This window comes from Anser cygnoides, chromosome 12 (genome assembly GCF_040182565.1).
Source record: "Anser cygnoides isolate HZ-2024a breed goose chromosome 12, Taihu_goose_T2T_genome, whole genome shotgun sequence".
NCBI lineage: Eukaryota > Metazoa > Chordata > Aves > Anseriformes > Anatidae > Anser > Anser cygnoides.
The window spans coordinates 12,876,824-12,896,852 of NC_089884.1; the positions used below are offsets into that span (position 1 = coordinate 12,876,824).

Sequence of the window (20,029 nt, forward strand, 5' to 3'; positions counted from 1 at the left end):
ACCCCTTTGATGTCATCCTTCCATTTCTCAATGGAGTTCTGTTTGGGGATACCACAATTCGGTTCAGCCAACATTTGTTTAAACTGCAAAAAGATGCACAACCCACATACTTTCTCTCACTTCAACAGAACTCACACTTCAAGCCCTGATCTCTCTTCTTCCCCTCTGAAGTTTCATGAGCTTTCATTTTGTAAAAAATAAAAGTTAATTTCTGCAATGCTTATTTTTGCCAGTCAAACAATAACTGTGCCAGCACAAAGTCACTTACCACGCTCCTGACACTGGATTCTAAGACTTTGGCAACAAATGGTACTACATAAAGCAATTCCTGCTGTCCCTTAACATATGCTTCCAGTAGCAGTGATTTCACATCCAAATCCTGAAAAATACCATTAACGACTGATAAGTGGAAGAGGGCAGAAAAAACACCATAAAAATACCACTTACATGCTATTTCCTTATAGGATATCATGGCAAACTTGAGTCAAGACAGTCCTTGAATTTTACAGACTGCTAAGGAGCAGTTATTCTTTTGAACACAAAGATTTACATACACGTATTTTTACACAGAATTACTTCCCTCATCTTGGTGATTTAAATTCCCGAACAGCCTATGCTGCTGCATAACAACATACCGGTTTGTACCAAGCAAAACAGAAGCTCACCGTGTGCAAGATGGGCTTATTTTTAGCCAGTGTAATCATTCCCAGCCAGTGACCAAGGTTCTTTAACAAGGAACGGTCTGAGAAGTTGGCTGCAGCTTTATCTGATGTCAGTAGCACCTAATAAAAAAAGCAACTCAAGCAACAACTAGAAGATAATCACTCACGAACAAAATCAAACAGTTGGTCTGAATCAAGACAAAAGTTTAAGCACACTGAGTTCTGAGCTCCAGTCTGAGCTAAACATTACAGAGATTCTCAAAAACCAGCCTTTACTTCAAGGCAGCATCCCATAAATCTGCCTTGAAACAACTTCAAAATTCCTTTCTTTCAAGAGGATCAGAAAGGATTACACTCTTCCAGACCTTATGAGTTACTCCTGTCAAGACTGCTGTGTCTACTCAGTAAAATGTAACTTGTGCAGGCAATGCTTCTTAAGGCTTCATCTCAGAGCTGAAGGCTACCATCTGCCTTTCTAGTGAAACAATTTAATTCTTATTTCAAGACTTAAATCATGCCACAGCATTCTATTGTTAGCTCTGTTCCTTAGCTTCAGAGTAGCATCAGCTGAACAGAAGAAAGCCAGCTACGCTCCAAAGAGCCAGGAGATTCTTTTGCACTACAGCGTAACCCATGGTGGCCAGGAAATTCCACCAACAGGTTTAAAAATAGTGCTTGATAGACAAACTTGTTTCACTCATCTCTTCTGAGCTATCCCTTCTCTTACCTCCTTACCTTCACATTATTTTAGTCCTCCAGGGATTTTTAGTTGTTACACCCGTTTTCTAAAACCTCCCCTTTATTTTTTAACCAAAACATCAGTGTAAACATAAGAGCCACATTCTCCACATATAAGAACTAAGCATAAACAAATTTTCCCTGTTATAATTTGCAAGCCTTGCATAAATTTAGAATCCCCCCACAAAAAAAAAAAGAATTCGAATGCAGATCTATCCTCTTAATTATTCCTGAACAAGAACAGAACCACCCCAGTAATCACAGAGGTAACCTGTTAGCTGAAGCTAAAGTACACTTTGACAGATGTTTCACATCTGAAGATCAGACAAATGTTCTAAGGAGAACAACACACCTCTAAATTTTGAAACCTACCCAAGGTATTAGAAATCTTGCACTACTCACCTTGATGTTTCTGTAAGTTTCATTCAGAACCATTTTATTAAACTCTGGATTCTTAAGAGTGTCAAGGAAGTTTGAATATAAGCTGTGAAAATTTGGCTCAATACTGACTCTTTTCATCACGAGATACTGCGATACCCAAGGCATGAACTCTTCTTTCACTGTCTCCTTCAGTTCTTCGACCTGTCTCCACACCAGAGAAAAAGCACACCACAACAGGTATGAGAAGAGGACCACAAACTCATGGGGTCAATTCTGACCAACGCATTGTCATGTTCAGTCAATTGCTTTTAGCACTAAGATTCTTTTTTTCTTTTAAACAGCTCTGAAATCAGTATTTCATTATCCAAAGATCTGGTCAACCAGTAAGGACTTAATCATAAAGTGAGGCACAATAGTTTCTCTCCCCTCCACTTCTCCTCTTTATAGCAGGTAACTTCAAAACCTAGGACTGTCAGTAGCTCATGTTAAAGCAGTCTGCCCATAGGACAGGTATCATGTGTGGCAGCAGTACTGCAAACTTCTGCTAGTTCAGAAGAACTACCCCGAATTTCAGCTTGAAATGCAAGAACCCAGTAGCTTAACTGTGCAATAGCAAATGGTATCCTGCCCATTTATGATGTGAATGTTTGTTCAAACTTGTGTCTACTAGAAGTGCTTTCCTGAAAGCAAAGATCTGAAATACTTTAGCACAAAGTATTTGGCTACAGGAAAACAAGGCAACTTGTAGAAGTTGAGTAAGATTAAGAATCTTTCACTTGCCCCTCTTTTCCCTGAAAAATTGTATGTCCAGAGAGGTTCAATCAACAAGTGATGGAAACTATTTCCATGAGTGATCCCCCCCCCCTTTTTTTTTTTCCAAATTTTATGAGTTGGAATTTTGGAGAAACATCACCTACCACTTCAGAATGGAATTCCAGAAATATATTAAAATTAATTTTACTAGTGTTCTTCCATACTTGCCTTCTGAGTCATGTTTGACTGAGACAGATTATTGAAGATGAAAGCAATTTTTTCCTGGACATTCTCTGGAGGTTCCACAATTCTCTCAGTTTGATCTGTTGCTACTAACAGCGTATCAATATTGGTGGTATTAATGGAAGGCTGTAGGAAAAACAAGAAGGTAAGAACAGACAATACCTAGAAGTAACATCAAAAGACAGTTTTACTCCATTTTGTCAAGTGAAAAAGAATTGAGCTTTGTCACGTAACATCTATTGCCTCTGATGCATTTTTAGCAGCATTCTGAAGTAATTTTACTCTACAACGATCAATACTCAGCAGAAGTACGTCGCTGTACAAAAACCAAACCCTAACACTTGTGTTCGTATACAATAGATGCCGTTCCAATGGCACCCATCATGCTAGCAGTCCGCATACAAGGTTAGTCTGGAGAGCGTGACAGTACAGCAGCGAGTGGTACTTGGTACAAGTTTACGTCTCCAAGAGCACTTCAATACTAAATTGGGAGAGAGGAATCCTACAGCTTTATCTGAGAGAAAACATGCCAGTAGTGTAAGCCAAAGAAATGTGACCCATGTCCTTACGGCTGTAGGCCTCAACTTAAGGGCTTTAGCACCTGGTACACTGCAGGAGATGATTTGATATAGCAATCATAACTCGAGTTTAAAATTAGGCAATATAAATGCCTCACAATCAGAGCTCAACATGATATGTGAAAGAAGTTAATAGCTGTACTAGCAACTGTCCTCCAGAAGTTTTTCTTAACTTTCAACCAACTTTGTTTTTTGCCTTCCACCTCTAATTCGGGGAGCTTCTTTTAAGAGAAGTATACAAAGACAGCACCAGCAAGCACGACAGACTTGACTTGTTAGTGCATCTGCTACCCTTCAGTCACAGCTCTACACATCCTCAGCGTACATGCAGGATCAAGCACACTCCACGCTTTCTGTGGAAGCACCAATACATCAATCTGTCAGCCCTGCATTAACTCTGACAGGTAGTTAAGAGTTACATTTATATAAGTGACTTAAGGTTTGAGAAACCTCATGCAGTCAAATCTGCTAGGTCAGACGTGATTCAGTATGTGTTTCTCAAGTCTCAGGCAGAATAGTAACTGCAGCTGCTTCAGGAGTCCTATTGCAAGTCATTAAGAGAAACTTAATTCTGTAATTTTCTTGCTAATTAAAGCCACAAAAAAACACCTTGCTATGCAAAGTAATTCCACAGTTTCCTGATTAAGAATGCATCCATACAAAAGCATGGGTCATATATGAAAAGGTTACATGCTTTAGACAAAAAAATATTGAGCAACAGGATTACAGCTTGAAAACTGGCAGTACAGAAATTTAACAGGGTTTTGTCTCCATGTACTCAGTCCAGATCAGCAACCTAACTCCATTACATCTCCAGTGAGGGCTCTGAAGTCACAGAATGCTTACCGGCACATCTTTCTTGAAGCTGACTCCAGTTGGTCGAGTGATTGTGATGGTTTTTGCAACAGTGGTGGTGGTTGAGGTGGTTACTATAGTGCTGACTTGGCCAGCAAGAGGAGCTTTTGCTGGAACTTGGGCCTGGGCCTGAGCCTGGGCAAGTGCAATACTTCCAGGGGTGGTGATTGAACCCTGCATCTTCACAGGAGGATCTCTAGACTGCTGTCCGTATTCTATGTACTACAACAGGGTAAACAAGCACATACAGAAATTCATATACAGAAGTGTAAATAGGGAACAAGTTTTAGCATGAGCAGTATATGTATTAAAGATTGTCAGCAAACATTTAACACCAATGCCATTAAGGCAATCTGCAAAATACCATCAAGCCCCCTTATAAAGGGCATGTCTTATCGCCATTTACTTCCCTTCTTTCTGGAGAAGGGCCAGAAGCTCTACCCCTGACCTCAGCAAGCAGTTATCTAGTGTCAAGAGACACAACATCCTAAAACATTTTACAGAGCACTACCCAGGAAATCCCATTCCTGCAGGTCAGGATTAACAGACCAAAAGAGGGGGACTGCATAAAAAACGTGTATCAAAAAACATGTTACAAAGCAGGGAAGAAGTCCTTCCCCCAAGGACTCCTGCACCTACATAAAAATGGTAAGCCTGAAGTTCATAATGAATAAGCAAAAACCACATCTCTGGAATACCCAGCTTTTTAGAAAGCCTGTAAAGCAATTCCACAGCAGATTTTTTTTCCTCCACTTAAATACGTTTACCCAGACATTTGTAACATCAGACAGTCATTTCAGGGACACAATCCTAAATGCAACAGTGAAGTTGAGACTGCTATTGAACTTCACAGCTTCGGGTAGATGAAGTCTCACTGACCAAGCTGAACGTTTTTTTCTTATTCAGATTATGCTCTCAAACTCTGCCACTAGGATTAGTTTTTCTGTATTTCTCCTACCAATGAAAGCCAGACACCACATGATCAACACTACTTTTATTCTCTGAACTACAGGGTATTTCCATTACTTTGATCAAACCTGCAGGAATGAAGTTTTTCTTGCCTTTATCAGGTCTGAGTGTGAAACTATAAACACCTCTGAATATCCTCTATTTTACAGAGAAAGCACAAATGCTTGAGGGACTGGAACGTGACTCCATGGAAGCACTCTGAAATCTTCGTGCGTGGCCATGTGTCCTGGTTGATCATGCAGTTATACTCAAGCAGCTATTTCACTGCAAGCAACCCCAGCAGGTTTACAGAAACAGAAGAGTATTGAACAACCACCTTCACACTTTAAGAAAGAGCATTTGATTCTCTGCACACGCACTACCCAAATTTGTGGCTGCTCAGACCATTTCTCCAATGGAAAACAGCAATCTGCTCAAAAGATTTGGAAACCACAGAAAGCCAGTGCACCAACGTGAACCCACTCACCTCCTGTAAGTGATGAGGGAACTGTATAAAGTGACTAATAGAAGCCAAGTGCTGACAATACTGGGGATAGTCCTTCAATCTGTCAGAAATAATACACGTTAGTCAGCAGCGTTAACCCAGATCAGAAACAATACTAGAGAGCAATATAAACATAACACTGGTATGTCATTCCCATACCACATCAGAATTAGTTCTGGTCTGCTTACAGCAGCTGTGCTGTAAACAAAACATTTTCTACAAAGCAGTTTTTGTTGCAAAAGCCCTTGAAATGAATTCATTTAAGAGCAAAACACAAGGTTAATTCATAGCAATCCAGCTTAACCTAAATCTCTATACTTCTGACTGAATACACAATTGCATTTATATTCAGCTTTCATAATAAGATTATTGGTAAGTGATTTGTAGACTGGCTCACTGTTTTAAACAGCAAATCAGAGTGCCCTTAACATCAAAGACACAAGCTTCACCTAGGCACACAGATTATTATAATTCTACTTCTGAATGCTAGACCGTTACTACTCAGTGAGAGCAGAATCTTCAGGTCCCTCTTAAAAAGGTTCGTAAAAGAAGGAGCAAGAAGGTGGTTAAACCTCAAGTGTGTCAGCCTCCAATGCCTTTATTTATCGTTAGCTAAATACAGCTACGATATCCAGCTCTGAATGCTGCGAGCAGCAGCTTTTATAGCCGACAAAATACCGTAGGGCAGAACAACTATAAAAGGAGAATAACGGCAAGAGGTAACACGCTCCTTGCTTTTGAATCCACACTGCAAGTCCGCACACTTCTAGTCATTAAATAATTCCAAGAAACTTTTAAATACACTTCAAGTATCTTCCTCCAAAAATGGGTGTGCATTTTGTCCAATGGGATACAATCCTGCCTACAACTACTGTCTGCCTTGAGAGCTTCCTCTACCTACATTCAAATTAAGAACTTTGAGAAAGCTTTTTTTTGTGTGTTAGAAAGGTGTATATGTGTCACCAACTCACAGCTATTGACCTTCTGGAAGATTTTGGCACTGGAGTAATACCCTTCATAATCTTACACAAAGTTAAAGCAGAACATTCTGAGTAACAGATGATCCAGGTGCCACACTGGAGATTCAAATTCAAACCCAGGCTTAGTTCCTAGCCAACCTTTTACTAAGGAGTAGTGCGAATGGCACTATCAGAGCACACCTGTTAAGAATACTTACATTCACTCCATTTCTAACAAGCTGACAACTTCAGTCAACACAACACTTCCCTGAATTATTTTTATACAGGGAGGCCACTAAGTAGTTTCAGCATCTCAGTTTGTCCCACATTTACACAGACACCGCATTTAATATTTTGATTTCAAAAGAACCTAGTCACCCTTTTACTAGCACATCACCATTTTGTTTCAGCTCAGCATATATTAAAGGTAATCCTGAAGTTGACATACGTAAATTTTCTAATACATATAAGCAATCCTGTACTGCGTAACTAGAGCAGGTTCAAGGTTAACAGGACATTACATGAATTGTTGGAAGTATTACCAAAAAACACTCACCTATTTTTAAATCTATCTAGTGCAGCAATACCAAAATAGTACATTTTGGATGCAAAAGGCTTTCGTAAGGCTTCAAGAACATAGCGCAGGGCCAGGCCCAATGCCATATAAGTAACCAGTCCTTTCTCTATTATCCCACCAAAGAGGCAGGCTGTTATGTGCAGCTCTTTATCTGGGTACTGGGGAAAGAAACGGTATTCCTCAAACAAGTTCCTCAGCATACAGTTAAACACTTCTCGTTCCCGTTTAATGTTGGAATCTTTAAACCTCTGCAGCATTTCCAAGACCTGCAAAGAAATTGGAAACTGTTACCACCAGATTTGCTTTACTTCAGCCCTTCTGCATCTATTGTTAAGAACACAAACAGCTAAGGTAGACTGCACTACAAGCCAGACTGCAAAGTGTCTCAACAAAAAATAAATCTCATTTTAGCCAGTAGATGCTACATCACTACAATTAGCTTTATCTTCAGACTTCAGCTTCCTTTCCTTTATTTTAAATAACTGTCCTTAAATAAAACTTCTTGCTACCTCCTACCTCATTGCTTCAAAACTGGAAGATGCTGAATGTTAATTTACATTTTTCCTATAGTTTATAACCACATAAATACACTAAAGTAAGTCGGAAGTACTTCACAGAGCAAGTACATCAGACTGATTTGCTTCGATCCTCATGTTTTGGTTACACTGAAAGCAATCATAACATAGAACTGAGGACACCTTTATATATTTAGAAGTTGCAGCCATTTTTATGTACTTTAAATATATCCAAGGTGTAAGCATAACTTAAACTGTTTAAAGGCATACTTTAGTACTTATTTTGAATGCCCAAGCCCCTTGTGAGACTTGCATCATTTTAGGAGAGTTAATTAGACGGCTAAAAACTTCAGTCCACAGGACCGAAAAGTTGGATGTAACAAGCAAGTTCACCAACTATATTGAAGGTCTCTTGACAGGTGATGCAACTGCTACAGAATGGAACTCACCTCATCTACAGACATGGTCGGATGTGGTGGATGGTTATAAATACGCTGGAAGTAGCTGTTTGCCTCATCATCTATTTCTTTGCTAAAGTGCTGGTTAGCCTCTGGCCACACCTGAGATAAGTCAGCTGTTAAAAAAAGAAGGGGACAGGCATTACATTCAACTCCATAGGGTCATGATTTCCTCTAGGTCCTTTTCAACTCTTCCACAAATCTATACAAAGCCTGCTAGTTTCTCTTAAAAAGCAATTACTTAACCTTTCTAGTTGACAGGAATTCTTATTCAAAAATTTGTTTTCAAGACACTTTTGCAAAGGAACTGAATCCTAAAGGTGGAATTAGCCTCACAGTACTGTATTCCTAGAACCCACTGCAACCCAAGCTAGCCTCAACTGACACCTAAATCAAACGAATGTAAAACAGACTAGAATAAAGCATGCTACACAACACTAACATGCAGACAAACTTTCACACAGACTTTCAGGCCAGCCAGTGAGCTTCAAGCAAGTTTATACTGAATGCTCAAGCCCAAAAAGAAAAAACCATGGTCACTAAAGCTGCCTTCACTGTACATCTATGGACATCTGCAACTTTTATGGAGCAGCTATTGAAGACAACAAAGGTATGTAACACCAGCAATGTGGAAGATTTAGCATATGACTAGACTTCCTAAAGGAAACATTTGTTTGCTGCAACATTTCATTGTGAACTTAGAGGTATAACTGAGCTAAGGATAATGACTCAGTTTTAAGGACCAAATCATTCTTCAAAAAAGAAAGAAAAAAACAATCATTCCCATCAACTTGTTAGGCTTATTTCTTTCCAATGGTGTTGCCTAATTCACTAGTCTGCCACAACAGGACCTTACCCAGGTAGCTTTGATCAACTTTGTTACAAACAAAACAAAGAACACCCTCTTACAACATATATACAACTCTCTAAAAAGCAGGATAACACTTTTGTTCAAAACATAGCACAACAAAAAAAGGACACAAAAAGAGACTGTTCATGCAAATCCTTGACATTTGTATTTACTCTGGTAGCTTTTTTTTAAATCCCCTCCCAGCTACTTGGCAAGCTGCTAGTATAGAAGTTCAGAAGCACCTTTTTCAGTCTATCAGTATAATACAAGAGCCATGTTTCTACTATTTGTCACCTCCAGATCCACGCCACCCCTGAAGGAAATGCAGATTAACTGCAGACCACAGTCACACTTCACAGTCACAGACAACACTACCACTTACAAGGTTTCATCTTACTCTGCTGGAATGTAGGCTGGTTCAGTCCAGATGTGCTCAGCTTCCTTTGCACGAATGGGTCATTGTTCACTGCAGGAAGGCCCAGGGCTCCAGTTCCTATACCAGTCAGGCTACCCGTAGTAAGACCACCTACTGAAAAGCAAACAAGGTATTGGTCATCTCAGCTGCACCCTTCCTAGTATACATGTATCACTTTCAGCACCTTGCCATTTCCAAGAAACGCTCAGAGCCATATAGCCTCAGAAATATACAGTATCAAGCAGTTTTTTCTAAAGCAGTTCCTTATCTCTGTCCCAGCCTAAAAAGATGCAGCTAAAATCCATCAAAAACATAAACCCTCTTGACTCTCAAGTTTTATGTCTACTGCAATTGCAAAATTTTCAAATGCTGTTTCAGCAGCGACCTAGGAGCAAGGTCTGTACGACTCCCTCCCACGCAACACCGCTGCCTGTCCAGTATTTCCAGCCACAGCAGCGACAATGTCTTCGCTCTGACGTGTCAAACATACAGAACACACCACACAGATAGCAGTACCTGGAAGTTGTGAAGAGAGTCCTCCAATGCCACTGAAACCTGTTGTCTGGTTTTGGGTGGAAAGAGGGGGAAACGCTTTTGCTGGTGACTGAGGAGTACTGAATGCAGAGCCCAAGTTCGGAGGGAAGCCTTGCATGCTCTGGGTATGAGGAGCAGCCGAGCCACCTAAACTAAGAGATGCCATGCCTGCAAGCGAGTCGATCTGAATGAAAAAAAGGAAGATTATACACAGACAGACATAGACTGCAATCAAGCTCACTCTTTGCAGGTTTTGTATGAAGACAGCTTACATATTAAAGCATCCTGAAAAGAGTTTTTCTGCATGGTCACTTTAAATTCTGAAGTCATCCAGATTACCCCAAAAAGGCCGTTTGTCTATAGAATGCTATTTCACTTATTCCTTTACAATCCCATAAAATCCTACTCTGTCAAAGGTTTTACAGAAAGCCTGATTGTTCCCTAGTTTCTAATTAAGTATAACACAACAGTAAACACAAAAAGCAGTGTGTAGATTTTCGTGCTAGAGCAGTTTAAGCTCTGCAGTTTGGGAACTCACCAAGACTTAATCAAGCTAACAGAATATTTAACTGTCTGAAGGATCCCAGAATGTTCACTTTTCATAGCTAAACACCTGAGAACACAGCCTCCAATAAAAGCCATTAAGATCTGGGTGATGAGTAGGAGGGAAGGCACAGTACCAGCAGACATAGCAATAAATTGTGATTCTGTGAAATTAAGAGCTCCTGTCTAGGAACTGCAAAAAACTATTATCTATCCAGAAGATAGCATGGATTCAGACTCACATCTGCTGCTCTACTTCTTCACATCAGTTCTATGCAGCAGGTTGCCAAGATATTAGGTACATTTGATGAGCAACTTCAATAAAGTAACAATTTACATGGATACTGCTCTCTGTATTGAGTTTACATAATCTACTGACGCTTCAGACATTCTTCAATGCTGAATTGCCACTACTTCGTGTGAATAAGTTTTCACCATTTTAAAATCTGCCAGTGAATGTAGTTGCTAGAAGCAAAATCTGTCTGCAAAGTGTTGCTCCCAGAGGAGGAAGGGATGATGAGTGGCAGGGAGTAACTTAAATGTACCTTGTTTTTAAAAGAGCAGTTCAGTTGAGAGCTGAAGAGCCCCAGTTATAACAAGTCCTTATGCTCTAGCACTGTTGCTTGGCCCGTGAAGCTACAAACAAGACACATCAGGTTCAAAGGCAGTGCTTAACTCTCAGAAGTCTTAGAAAATTTTAGCACTTTAAAGAAACTCTCAGCTATTTTAAAATAAACCAAACCTCTATCACTCTTCAGTGCTCCCATCCTGCTATACTTCCATAATTTCTTACAGACATCCGTGACGTGAACGACAGTTCTGAACTACAACCCTCAGGCATTAATCTGCTACAAGAGAAGTTATCTAGACATGCAAGCATAAAAAACTAAGGGAGCCAGATGATGTTTTACGTAGTCCTGCTGAAAGAGCTCAAATCGCGCAGCAGAACTAACGCTAATCAACGGTTTCTAAAACCACAGCATGCTATTATTTATCTACTACCTGTACAGGAGAGATGGCATCCAAGCTGCTCGCACTAGGTGGGCGTCCTTTTGGCATGACTCCAGGTGGCGGCTGCCTAGCCTTGTTCATGACGCTACTGCAGTTAGCCACCATGGTGAGTATCGTCTCTGACAGCTCCTGGGAAACACTCCTAGAGCAGAGGAGTAGAACAGTGAGGCATCCAGTGTTCACAAAACTCAAGCCCCTGATTGTTTTCCTTCAGGAAGTGGGACCACATTTCACAAATATAAACTGCAAAACAATCCCAGCAGAAACCACACTAGCAACAATTGCATTACAGCCATTTCACTTGGGACAAGCTCTATTTTAGATAGAAGAATGTAAACTGCAACTATAAAAATTCTCTGACAGCATATTCCCCCTTTTTAATAGCTCCAATACTGGTATACAGTTATCCCAGCAAATAATGACTCAGAGAAAGCTGGGATGTGTATCTGTCTACCTAGCTTCAATAGCCCGTGGCAGAACAGACGGTCTGCAACGTTCTTTGCCTGCTGTTTGTTACAGGCTATATACAGCTCAACCTCATGAATTCAAACACACAACAGCTTCTGCTATAATCCCTTGGTCAAATCAGCTCCTCAAGGCTCCTCCCTGTTCCCAGACTTCAACGTTCAGGATTGTTCCCACTTTGAGTATCATTAGACATTCTCTCCAGAGGAGAAATACGACATGACTAAAGAGCTTGCACTATAGAGACACACTTATTTTTTAAATAAACTGAACTGATATAGATGGGAGTTAAATACCCTCCCCCCAAGTCCACTAAAATTCATTTGTCTATAAGCTGACCAACATGCTTCATCTGACCATTAATAAACATTTAACCAGAGGCAAGAAATCTCCAACTATTCAAAGAAGTTGACTCAAAACCCAGCAGAACAGTCACACTTAGGCCTGAAGGCACTGCACGACCGAGGGAAGCCAACACCTTTCTGAACAATTCCACGTCTTGCTGCCAGGCTTCCTAAGGGGAGGGAAATGCAGCTCTGCTGCTGGCATACCTAACCACAAACGTACCCATGCAACACTAACATTTCACTCATGGAAAACACAGCCAACTATTTACGCCTTTCCTGCTCTGCAGTTCTACCTTTTTGGCAAGTACAACTAAAGCAGCAAATTCCTTCCTGTAATGGTGCAACTGTGTTAAACTCATCTGGAGATTCCTCATTTTCACTGAATTTTCACAAGCTTTCCACTGCACGGATGTTGGGATGAGGAGGAAAAGGAAGCAGAACCATCCCGACAACTAGGGCAGGAAAAGGAAGTGCAGACTAGCCCTCAGCTTTGGCAGCCATCCCATTACAGGCTACACAGGGTTAAGGGCTTCAGCTTGCTCTCCCAAGCCAGTGCTCCACTACACAGTGTGGGAAAAAGCTGTCCTGGGACAGACAGAGAATCTGGGGAGCTACCATGGGCAGGCAACTTTCCAGGCAGGTCAATGTGCATTTTATCAACTGCTTCACAAGCTGGCTCCTCCAAATGTATTGATATCCCCTCACTAGCAGCCAGTGTCAAGAGACTGAAAAGCAAGCTGCCTGGGATGGCGGGTTTCAAAAAAGGGATCAGAAACTTACCTTCAAAGTAAGCTCAGCTAAGGAAACACTTTGCTTTTCTCCTTGACTCAAGTGTGAGCAAACCAAAAGTTTTTCTAATCAAGCTGTGAAAGCAGTAAAGTACCTCAGACAAAAGACTTCATTTTAATCATCTGTGGAGGGGTCTTTAAAAGTCCTTTGGAAACAAAGGTCTATATTTGCATGACCATTTCTGAATCTGAAGAACACTGAGAGGCTTCCTTACACAAAACCTGCATTTATTTATAGCCGGTTCCTCTCTGCAAGCCATACATCTGTTATAAATGCCCAACAAGATATTTCTTCCCCCTCGTCATTTAAGATATGGCCTGTGAAACAGCCTGGCCACACAGGGAAACAGAAAGGATTTCTGTTTCAAGAAGTTGCAACCAGACCTGAAGACACAACTCCGAGGCACAGCATGCGGGAGGCTCAGAGTTTACAGCATATATTTACCTACAACCCAATTCCACAGAACCACGAATCCCCACAAGGTGCTTGTGACCAACTAGCAGGAAGGAAAGCAGGCACTCAAATACTGCAGCGTGCTTTAGTTAAGGCAGATTCCAACCCGCTGCAGCTAGAGGTTACCGATCATAGGGCAGCCCCGCAATGCATAACACAGGTTTATAATCCTGAATTTGATGCTTATGGTGACCAGTTAGGTCATCCATGCTTTGGAACGAATGACTTTTTGTCCTGCCATCTAGACAGATTAAAGATTAACATTTTTATGTCACGAGACATTGCTGTATGTCAAGATACATACACACCACAATATTTTTTAAGTAGTACTGAGCTGCAGGTTTTCACAAAAGCTGCATCTGAGGCAAATGATGTAAAGTAGTAAATAGCTTCTTTAATAAGGGCACGCTTCTTTATCAAACTAGATCTTAAAGCAAAAGTTCACATGCTTTCAATTCTACATAAAAATATACTCAGCCAGCTAATCTTAGAGCCATTCCAGGAAGAGAACTGGGGGAAACTGTGGAAAGGACAATTTTGAAAGATGAGTAATGAGGAGAGTCAGGGACCACAGTCAGCCAGCTGTAGGAGAACAGAGTGTCAGCTTAAGGGAAGCTCCAGCTTGCTGGATAGAGCAACTTCATATCTCTTGCACTCTTTTTTCCCACTTATACAAAAATACTTTCAACTTGTTTGATTTCATTCTACCTTACCCATACAAGCCGGGAGCACCGCTAGCACTCCTGTTTTCTACCTCTGCCCATTCCTACCACCCCTCTCTCTTTACAGAGGTATTGATGCAGAAACGAGGAGGAAAAGCCTCCTCATTCCTCTAGGCACAGGCAGCCAGAAGCATCGCCCTGTCCTGAGGCTGGCACTGAGGAGGAACCACCAGTGCTGCCAAACCGACTGTGCTGGGCAATGGGCAGGTCCTGCTGCCACTCACCTCACTGCAAACCCCTGGGGGGACGACTTTTCCATAAGCAGTTTGTTACCAAATCACACACTTGGTCAGTAAGGCAGCCTGCGGTGCCAAAACCACCCTGGCTTCACTTGAAAAACACTAAGTAATAACAAGAACGCTTACTTCGTTCTGAAGCCTCGCTGCTATGTGCCACAGCAGCAGCACTCACCAGTGCTACACAAACTGCACCAACACAAATAAAGGGTTCCAGACCACGCAGGGTCCTAGGGGCTTAAAAGTGTCCCAACTACAGCTTAACTGAAAGAAATTACTCCTAAATTGACTACCCCCAGCAGCAAACTTCAGGTGGTAAAGCAGAACCATCCTCCCAGACATATTTAATGTTACTGTGATTTTAATCTCCCAGTCCTTCCAAAGCCTGCTTCCATTTGTGACTGAAACGTAAGCTAATCCAAGCGAGTGCTTCGTGAAAGAAATTGTTTTCTCTTTAAAGCTTAAAGAGAATAACTAATGGAAAATGACTGCAAGTAGGTCACATTCTTGCATAAACGGGAATACAAGCGGCTATAAAAAGAAACCAGAAGCTGAGAGAATTGTGCCAGTAGAGAACTGCTAGCTTTTGGATTAACTGAATAAATAAAACTTGGTAACACATTAAGATTCAGAACACAGTGACATTAGATGCAAGTCAAGTCTACAATTAACTATTAAATCTCTAAAATCTGGACATGGCAACATGCAAAATACTGGAATTTCAATTCAGTTTGTAGTCTCAGAAGACGACGTACTTTGAACAATGGGTATTTTCAGTCCAAAAGATGGACTAGACAATAACGTTTCCGAAACAGTACTTGAAGTTTAATTTTGTTTAGGAGAACCTTTTCTCCTAAAAATCTTACAAGGACCTCTGAAATTCCCTTCCAGTTCAGATAGCAATCACTATGTTGGTATTTGTTTCCCTGTTGTTTACGCGAGCTTGGAATCATCTGACACTTCTACATATGTTTCCTCTATCTGTCAAGACAGCACTGCGTAACAATATAACCCTTAGATCAGCTAACATGCACTTGGGCATGCCAGACTCCTTAGGTGTCAAAACTTAACACCAAAACTAGCACCATCTCCAGCTTCCAGACCCTCTGGCTCATATGTCACACTGGGCTAAGCCTCGTTAACTCCAAAATATTGCTGCAGTCAAATACCACCTTGGTCTGACAGCAACATCACCAGTATTTTGCAACATTTAGTTATTTTTACTTAAAACATTATTTAAAATTGATTTGTCCAGTTTCTGCTTGCTTTAGTCTTTCTGTAACCTACCTCTCCCTCTTGCAGAGAGCAGGTCTCTAGGACCTACGCTATTTCCTTCAGGATTTTAGCTAAACAAATTCATCTGCAGAAGACCTTAGCTATTTCCCGTCCTTTGACTACTTTGAGACAGTCAGTATTTCAAGTAAAAACAACTGAAGTTACATGTGTCCAGTTTCAGTCTCAATTACGTTACAATCTCCAGCTTTCTTCTATGCATAAGGACTGCATTAGCCCTCTCTGCTAGGGTAGCAACCACTTATTTGCCTAACATGATTAAAAAACCCTTTATAAAACCTCATTGTTTCCCATGATGCCGCCCCATTCTGTAGTTATGACATATTCCTTTTTGTCCAAGTCACAGCCCTGCCTCTGGCCATTAACCCAGTATCTCACTAACCAGCCATCCCGCGGTTACCAACATCATCCCACCCACTTGACTATAAAGACAAGAACACTTTCAGTCTCATCACCTACTCTGTATGAGAAGCTTCACTGAAAAATTAAACATACTATCAAATTTAGCTGTGCAAGATTATAACTCTCAGCAACCCATAGGAAACCCCAAACCACCTGTGAGCACGTGCAGTACGAGGCCAGAAAGCAGGCTTCAAGCGGATGACATTCAGTCTAAGCAATATTGCCCTTACCCAGCACAAGCTTGCAGACATGCCAACATAGTCGCCAAGGTTTCTGGAGGAAGCTGAGCACTTTTGGGCTGATCTTTTTCCGGAGCAAGGCCACCCAAGATAGATGGACATCTTCTCTTTAAGAAAGTCATGCAGGCCTGGATGAAGGGCTCCTGAGGAAAAAAAAAAAGTTAACTTAATCTCCCAAACCACATCCAAGCCATTATTTCAAACTTGGCAATTGTACCGTGGGAAGAATCACACTAAGCTATTATAGTTCAGTGAAAATGTTGAACTATCAGACCATGGACACTTTCCACAACCTTAAAGCTACTTATAAGATTATCAAAGTGACTTAAGTTAGTCACTGATAGAATGTAGAAATAAAAAGAAAAATCCTGCTTTACCCCATGCTCCCGAATTTTATCTGTGAGCCATTTGTCAAGTTTGAGGTATTCCCGTCGAGAGGCAAGTGCAGCAAGGTCAATAACAAAGGCAAATGGAGTACCATTTAGCAGCATTGACAAGGCCTAAAGAAAAAAAAATCAGAAGACTACTAGTGAAGACACAAGGATACCCTTTCTCCTTTCTAATCCCCATTTACTTTTTAATAAAGAAGTCTTCCTATCACAGCCTGCTGTGCTTTCATAGTCAACAAAAAGACTGGTACTATCAGTTTCACACACAGTTTGCTCGTGGCACAAATAAGCAAGAGCTCTCATCTGAAAGCATTGCATGGCCTTCTTGTAGAGACCTTGTGCTTATGGTTTTAAATTCCTGTATGAAAATCTACCAGCTAGCGGCCAAGAGCTACCAAGACAATATTGCAACAGAATTAGTCAGAATAACCTAGCGTCTCCCTGCCAACAGACCTTGACCACTTCAGAGCCACTGAATACATCTGATCAGCATTCATCCTTGAACACAGAAACTGATATAACAAAACTAATTTGAAGCTCTTGCACTTTGTGACACCCAATTATTTTGCATCTAACTTTAGAAGTGATAAATGCCTTTAAGAAGCCCGATGTCGCTTCCGGTCTCTTTTGTGAGTGTGTAAACAATTATAAAATAGCAGTATTCTCAAGAAACCCCCATTCCATCAACCTCAGCGGTGCCTCCTTCAAACAAGCGTCTGAAGGATTTTTTCTATATTCCCATTTCAATGGTATTCAAGGTCAAAACGGTTGAAGCTCTTCCTGGATTTACAGTACATGCATATAGCAAGCAGTTCTATTACACTGCTTCTTAGGAATCCTTACTAAATTAGTCACATCCAAGTTAAGCTTAGCCTTTGTTACAAGATGAGCAAGTCTGCATAAGACACCAGACAGAAAATAATAATGGTACTTTGCAAAACTCACCTTCAAGTCTTGCGCCACATCAAGAATACGTGACAATTTTGCCTGGTCATACTGCTCCCCTCTCATGTACCATTCTGCCATTGCATGCATGATAAGCTGACGAATCGAAGGAGACTGACCCTGAGAAGAATTAAATTAGGATTGTACTTCATGCCTCTAGGAAAAGGATCAACTATTCGAACATTTAGTAGGATATGTTACCTCTGAAGCCCAACACACAAACAATATTTACTCTTTAATTTACAATTTAGTTTCTTATTTGGACTCTTAACATGCAATGAATAAAATTATCCAGGAGCTCAACTAAAGGAATGATGAATATTCCTCTCAGTTACAGAGAAATAGCTTTTGGAATATGTGAATCACAGAACGTTCCGCCTGATGTGCTGCCTGAAGCCAGAACTGCCATGTCACAGCCTGACATTGCAAAACCAGTATCGAGCTCTTTGCTCACACATGAGCAATCAAAGCGCAATTCAAGTAAATTTCTGTTGGCAGCAAGGGTTTTGCTTTCAGTTCCCACATCTGAGGAAGTCAAACATCCTCAAACTGTAGAGCAGCGCCCTGTCACATGACAGCAATCACTCTGTACGTTATTTTGGAGCCTAGCCTGCTGAAAAACTGCATATTCTGCCATTTCAAGACCTTATGCAAAGAACACATCACTTTTATCCCACCCCTATTCTGCAGTTTAAAGACTTGTACAAAGAAAACAAACTTTCATGGCACTTCAGCTAGTGTACAACCATGACTTTGCAGTGAATATGGACCAAGATCCCCTGAGGTCAAGCTTTGTATCCTCAACACCACTGTACCTAAAAGGGCAATATATTTTCTAATGCAGATTCCCCTCCCGCCCTAGAGGCTTCCTCTGCCTTAAGCTTCTTCCTATGACTTGTATTTACTTAACTACCTGTGGGCACAGTGATGAAAACCAAGATGAAAGGCAAATCTATAAAAAAACTACTTGTTTGCCCATTAAAAACATAGGGCTTATACACATAGTTGCCTTCTCTCAGCATGGAAGTTCTCTTTGAAGAAGGGCAGCAGCCAGTCCTAGATTTTCAGAAAGCTACACTCTCACTACAAGTTATGGTACTTGCAGTTTCTTTATACCTAGAATAGCCTCCAATGCACTTGGCTAAAAGTTGGAGGCTATCTTATTTTGAACTGTTTCCTCTCTTAATGCTTAAAGTTTCCATGTTTTAGATGTGCCAGGTTGTCTTTCTCCCTCTTGATTTTAAAATCAAACTTTACTTAAAACTTAAACACGAGCAGAAACACTCACCTGTCCATGCCATGCATAGTGCAAAATGATGGCCGAGTTGGGATGGTTGCCAAGGAAAATTGGCATGAGCGTGGAGATGAGTTCATGGCGCAAGGTATGCCAGGAAGTGTTGATCTGCAATAAGGCCAATACCAACATATCCGGGCAATGCTTGATAGGAAAACTGAAGAGCTGCTTAACCTGCTCATACTGTCCCACTTCTGCCAATCGCAACAGAGATTCGATCAAATCCAGGCTCTTCCTAACAAAAGGAAAAAACAAACAGACAGGGCCCCCCTCAAAGTTACAAGTAGTTTGCTTACAGGATCCTGGATTCAAACATTTTGTAGCATCAACTGCAAGACTACATAAAGTAATGCCCACTGCAAGCAACCTGAAACTGCAGCTCCTATCAAGTGCAATTAAGCCTACAGGAATATTCTTATCCATGAAAAATTTCTTTTCTTTTTTAAAGACAAAAATCAAACCAATTTAAGAGCTTAAGAGCTCTTGCTATTATGGAAGAGGGAGAATTGAACACTGATGTTCAAAAAAAATTCAGCTTGAGGTGGGTCACCTGAATAACTAAACTTGAAACATATCTCCAAAAATGAAACACATGTTTTCTACACCTGAGTACACACCTGTGAAATCTGAGGAAGATATCCTACTTTTGTCTCTTTCAGAGATACAGACATCGCTACCTTCTCCTACTTTAACCATCTTTCCCATCCTCCAATTCCTTACTTCAGGTTGTACAATGGGAATAGAAACAAATATCTGCACTGAAATCAGCTGCAAGCTGTATTAAAAGCAGCTGTAATTGTCAGCTCAAGGAGTCACATTACTCAGCTTTGTGCAATAACACAGCAATAGCTCTAAAAATTTATTATTTAAATCCCAGGACTTATTTCATATAAGTGGAACAAGTTTTTCTAATGCCATCCTGAAAAAAGA

General features: G+C 40.8%; 1 protein-coding gene and 2 non-coding genes across 11 annotated transcripts in view; all 3 read right to left on the reverse strand.

Annotated features, from left to right (window-relative positions):
• The window catches only part of CNOT1 (CCR4-NOT transcription complex subunit 1), a 60,000-nt gene that overhangs the window by 19,916 nt on the left and 20,055 nt on the right, over positions 1–20,029 (reverse strand). For 2 of the 9 annotated variants that reach the window (XM_067004747.1, XM_067004742.1), the window contains exons 13-27: positions 19,094–19,334; positions 17,806–17,925; positions 16,849–16,971; positions 16,463–16,614; positions 11,517–11,667; positions 9,954–10,155; positions 9,420–9,548; positions 8,164–8,288; positions 7,179–7,465; positions 5,646–5,724; positions 4,202–4,432; positions 2,763–2,903; positions 1,803–1,982; positions 666–782; positions 269–379 (exon numbers count right to left, since the gene is read on the reverse strand). In XM_067004747.1, coding sequence (XP_066860848.1) covers positions 269–379; positions 666–782; positions 1,803–1,982; positions 2,763–2,903; positions 4,202–4,432; positions 5,646–5,724; positions 7,179–7,465; positions 8,164–8,288; positions 9,420–9,548; positions 9,954–10,155; positions 11,517–11,667; positions 16,463–16,614; positions 16,849–16,971; positions 17,806–17,925; positions 19,094–19,334 — 2,389 coding nt within the window. Of the gene's footprint in view, positions 1–268; positions 380–665; positions 783–1,802; positions 1,983–2,762; positions 2,904–4,201; positions 4,433–5,645; positions 5,725–7,178; positions 7,466–8,163; positions 8,289–9,404; positions 9,552–9,953; positions 10,156–11,516; positions 11,668–16,462; positions 16,615–16,848; positions 16,972–17,805; positions 17,926–19,093; positions 19,335–20,029 lie in introns of all 9 variants that reach the window. The other 7 variants (XM_067004744.1, XM_067004740.1, XM_067004745.1 and 4 more) reach the window with 4 other exon arrangements.
• Positions 1,200–1,338, reverse strand: LOC125184638 (small nucleolar RNA SNORA46). The gene has a single exon (XR_007168963.1). It is a non-coding gene; the product is annotated as a small nucleolar RNA SNORA46 (small nucleolar RNA).
• On the reverse strand, positions 11,052–11,187 carry LOC125184639 (small nucleolar RNA SNORA50). The gene has a single exon (XR_007168964.1). It is a non-coding gene; the product is annotated as a small nucleolar RNA SNORA50 (small nucleolar RNA).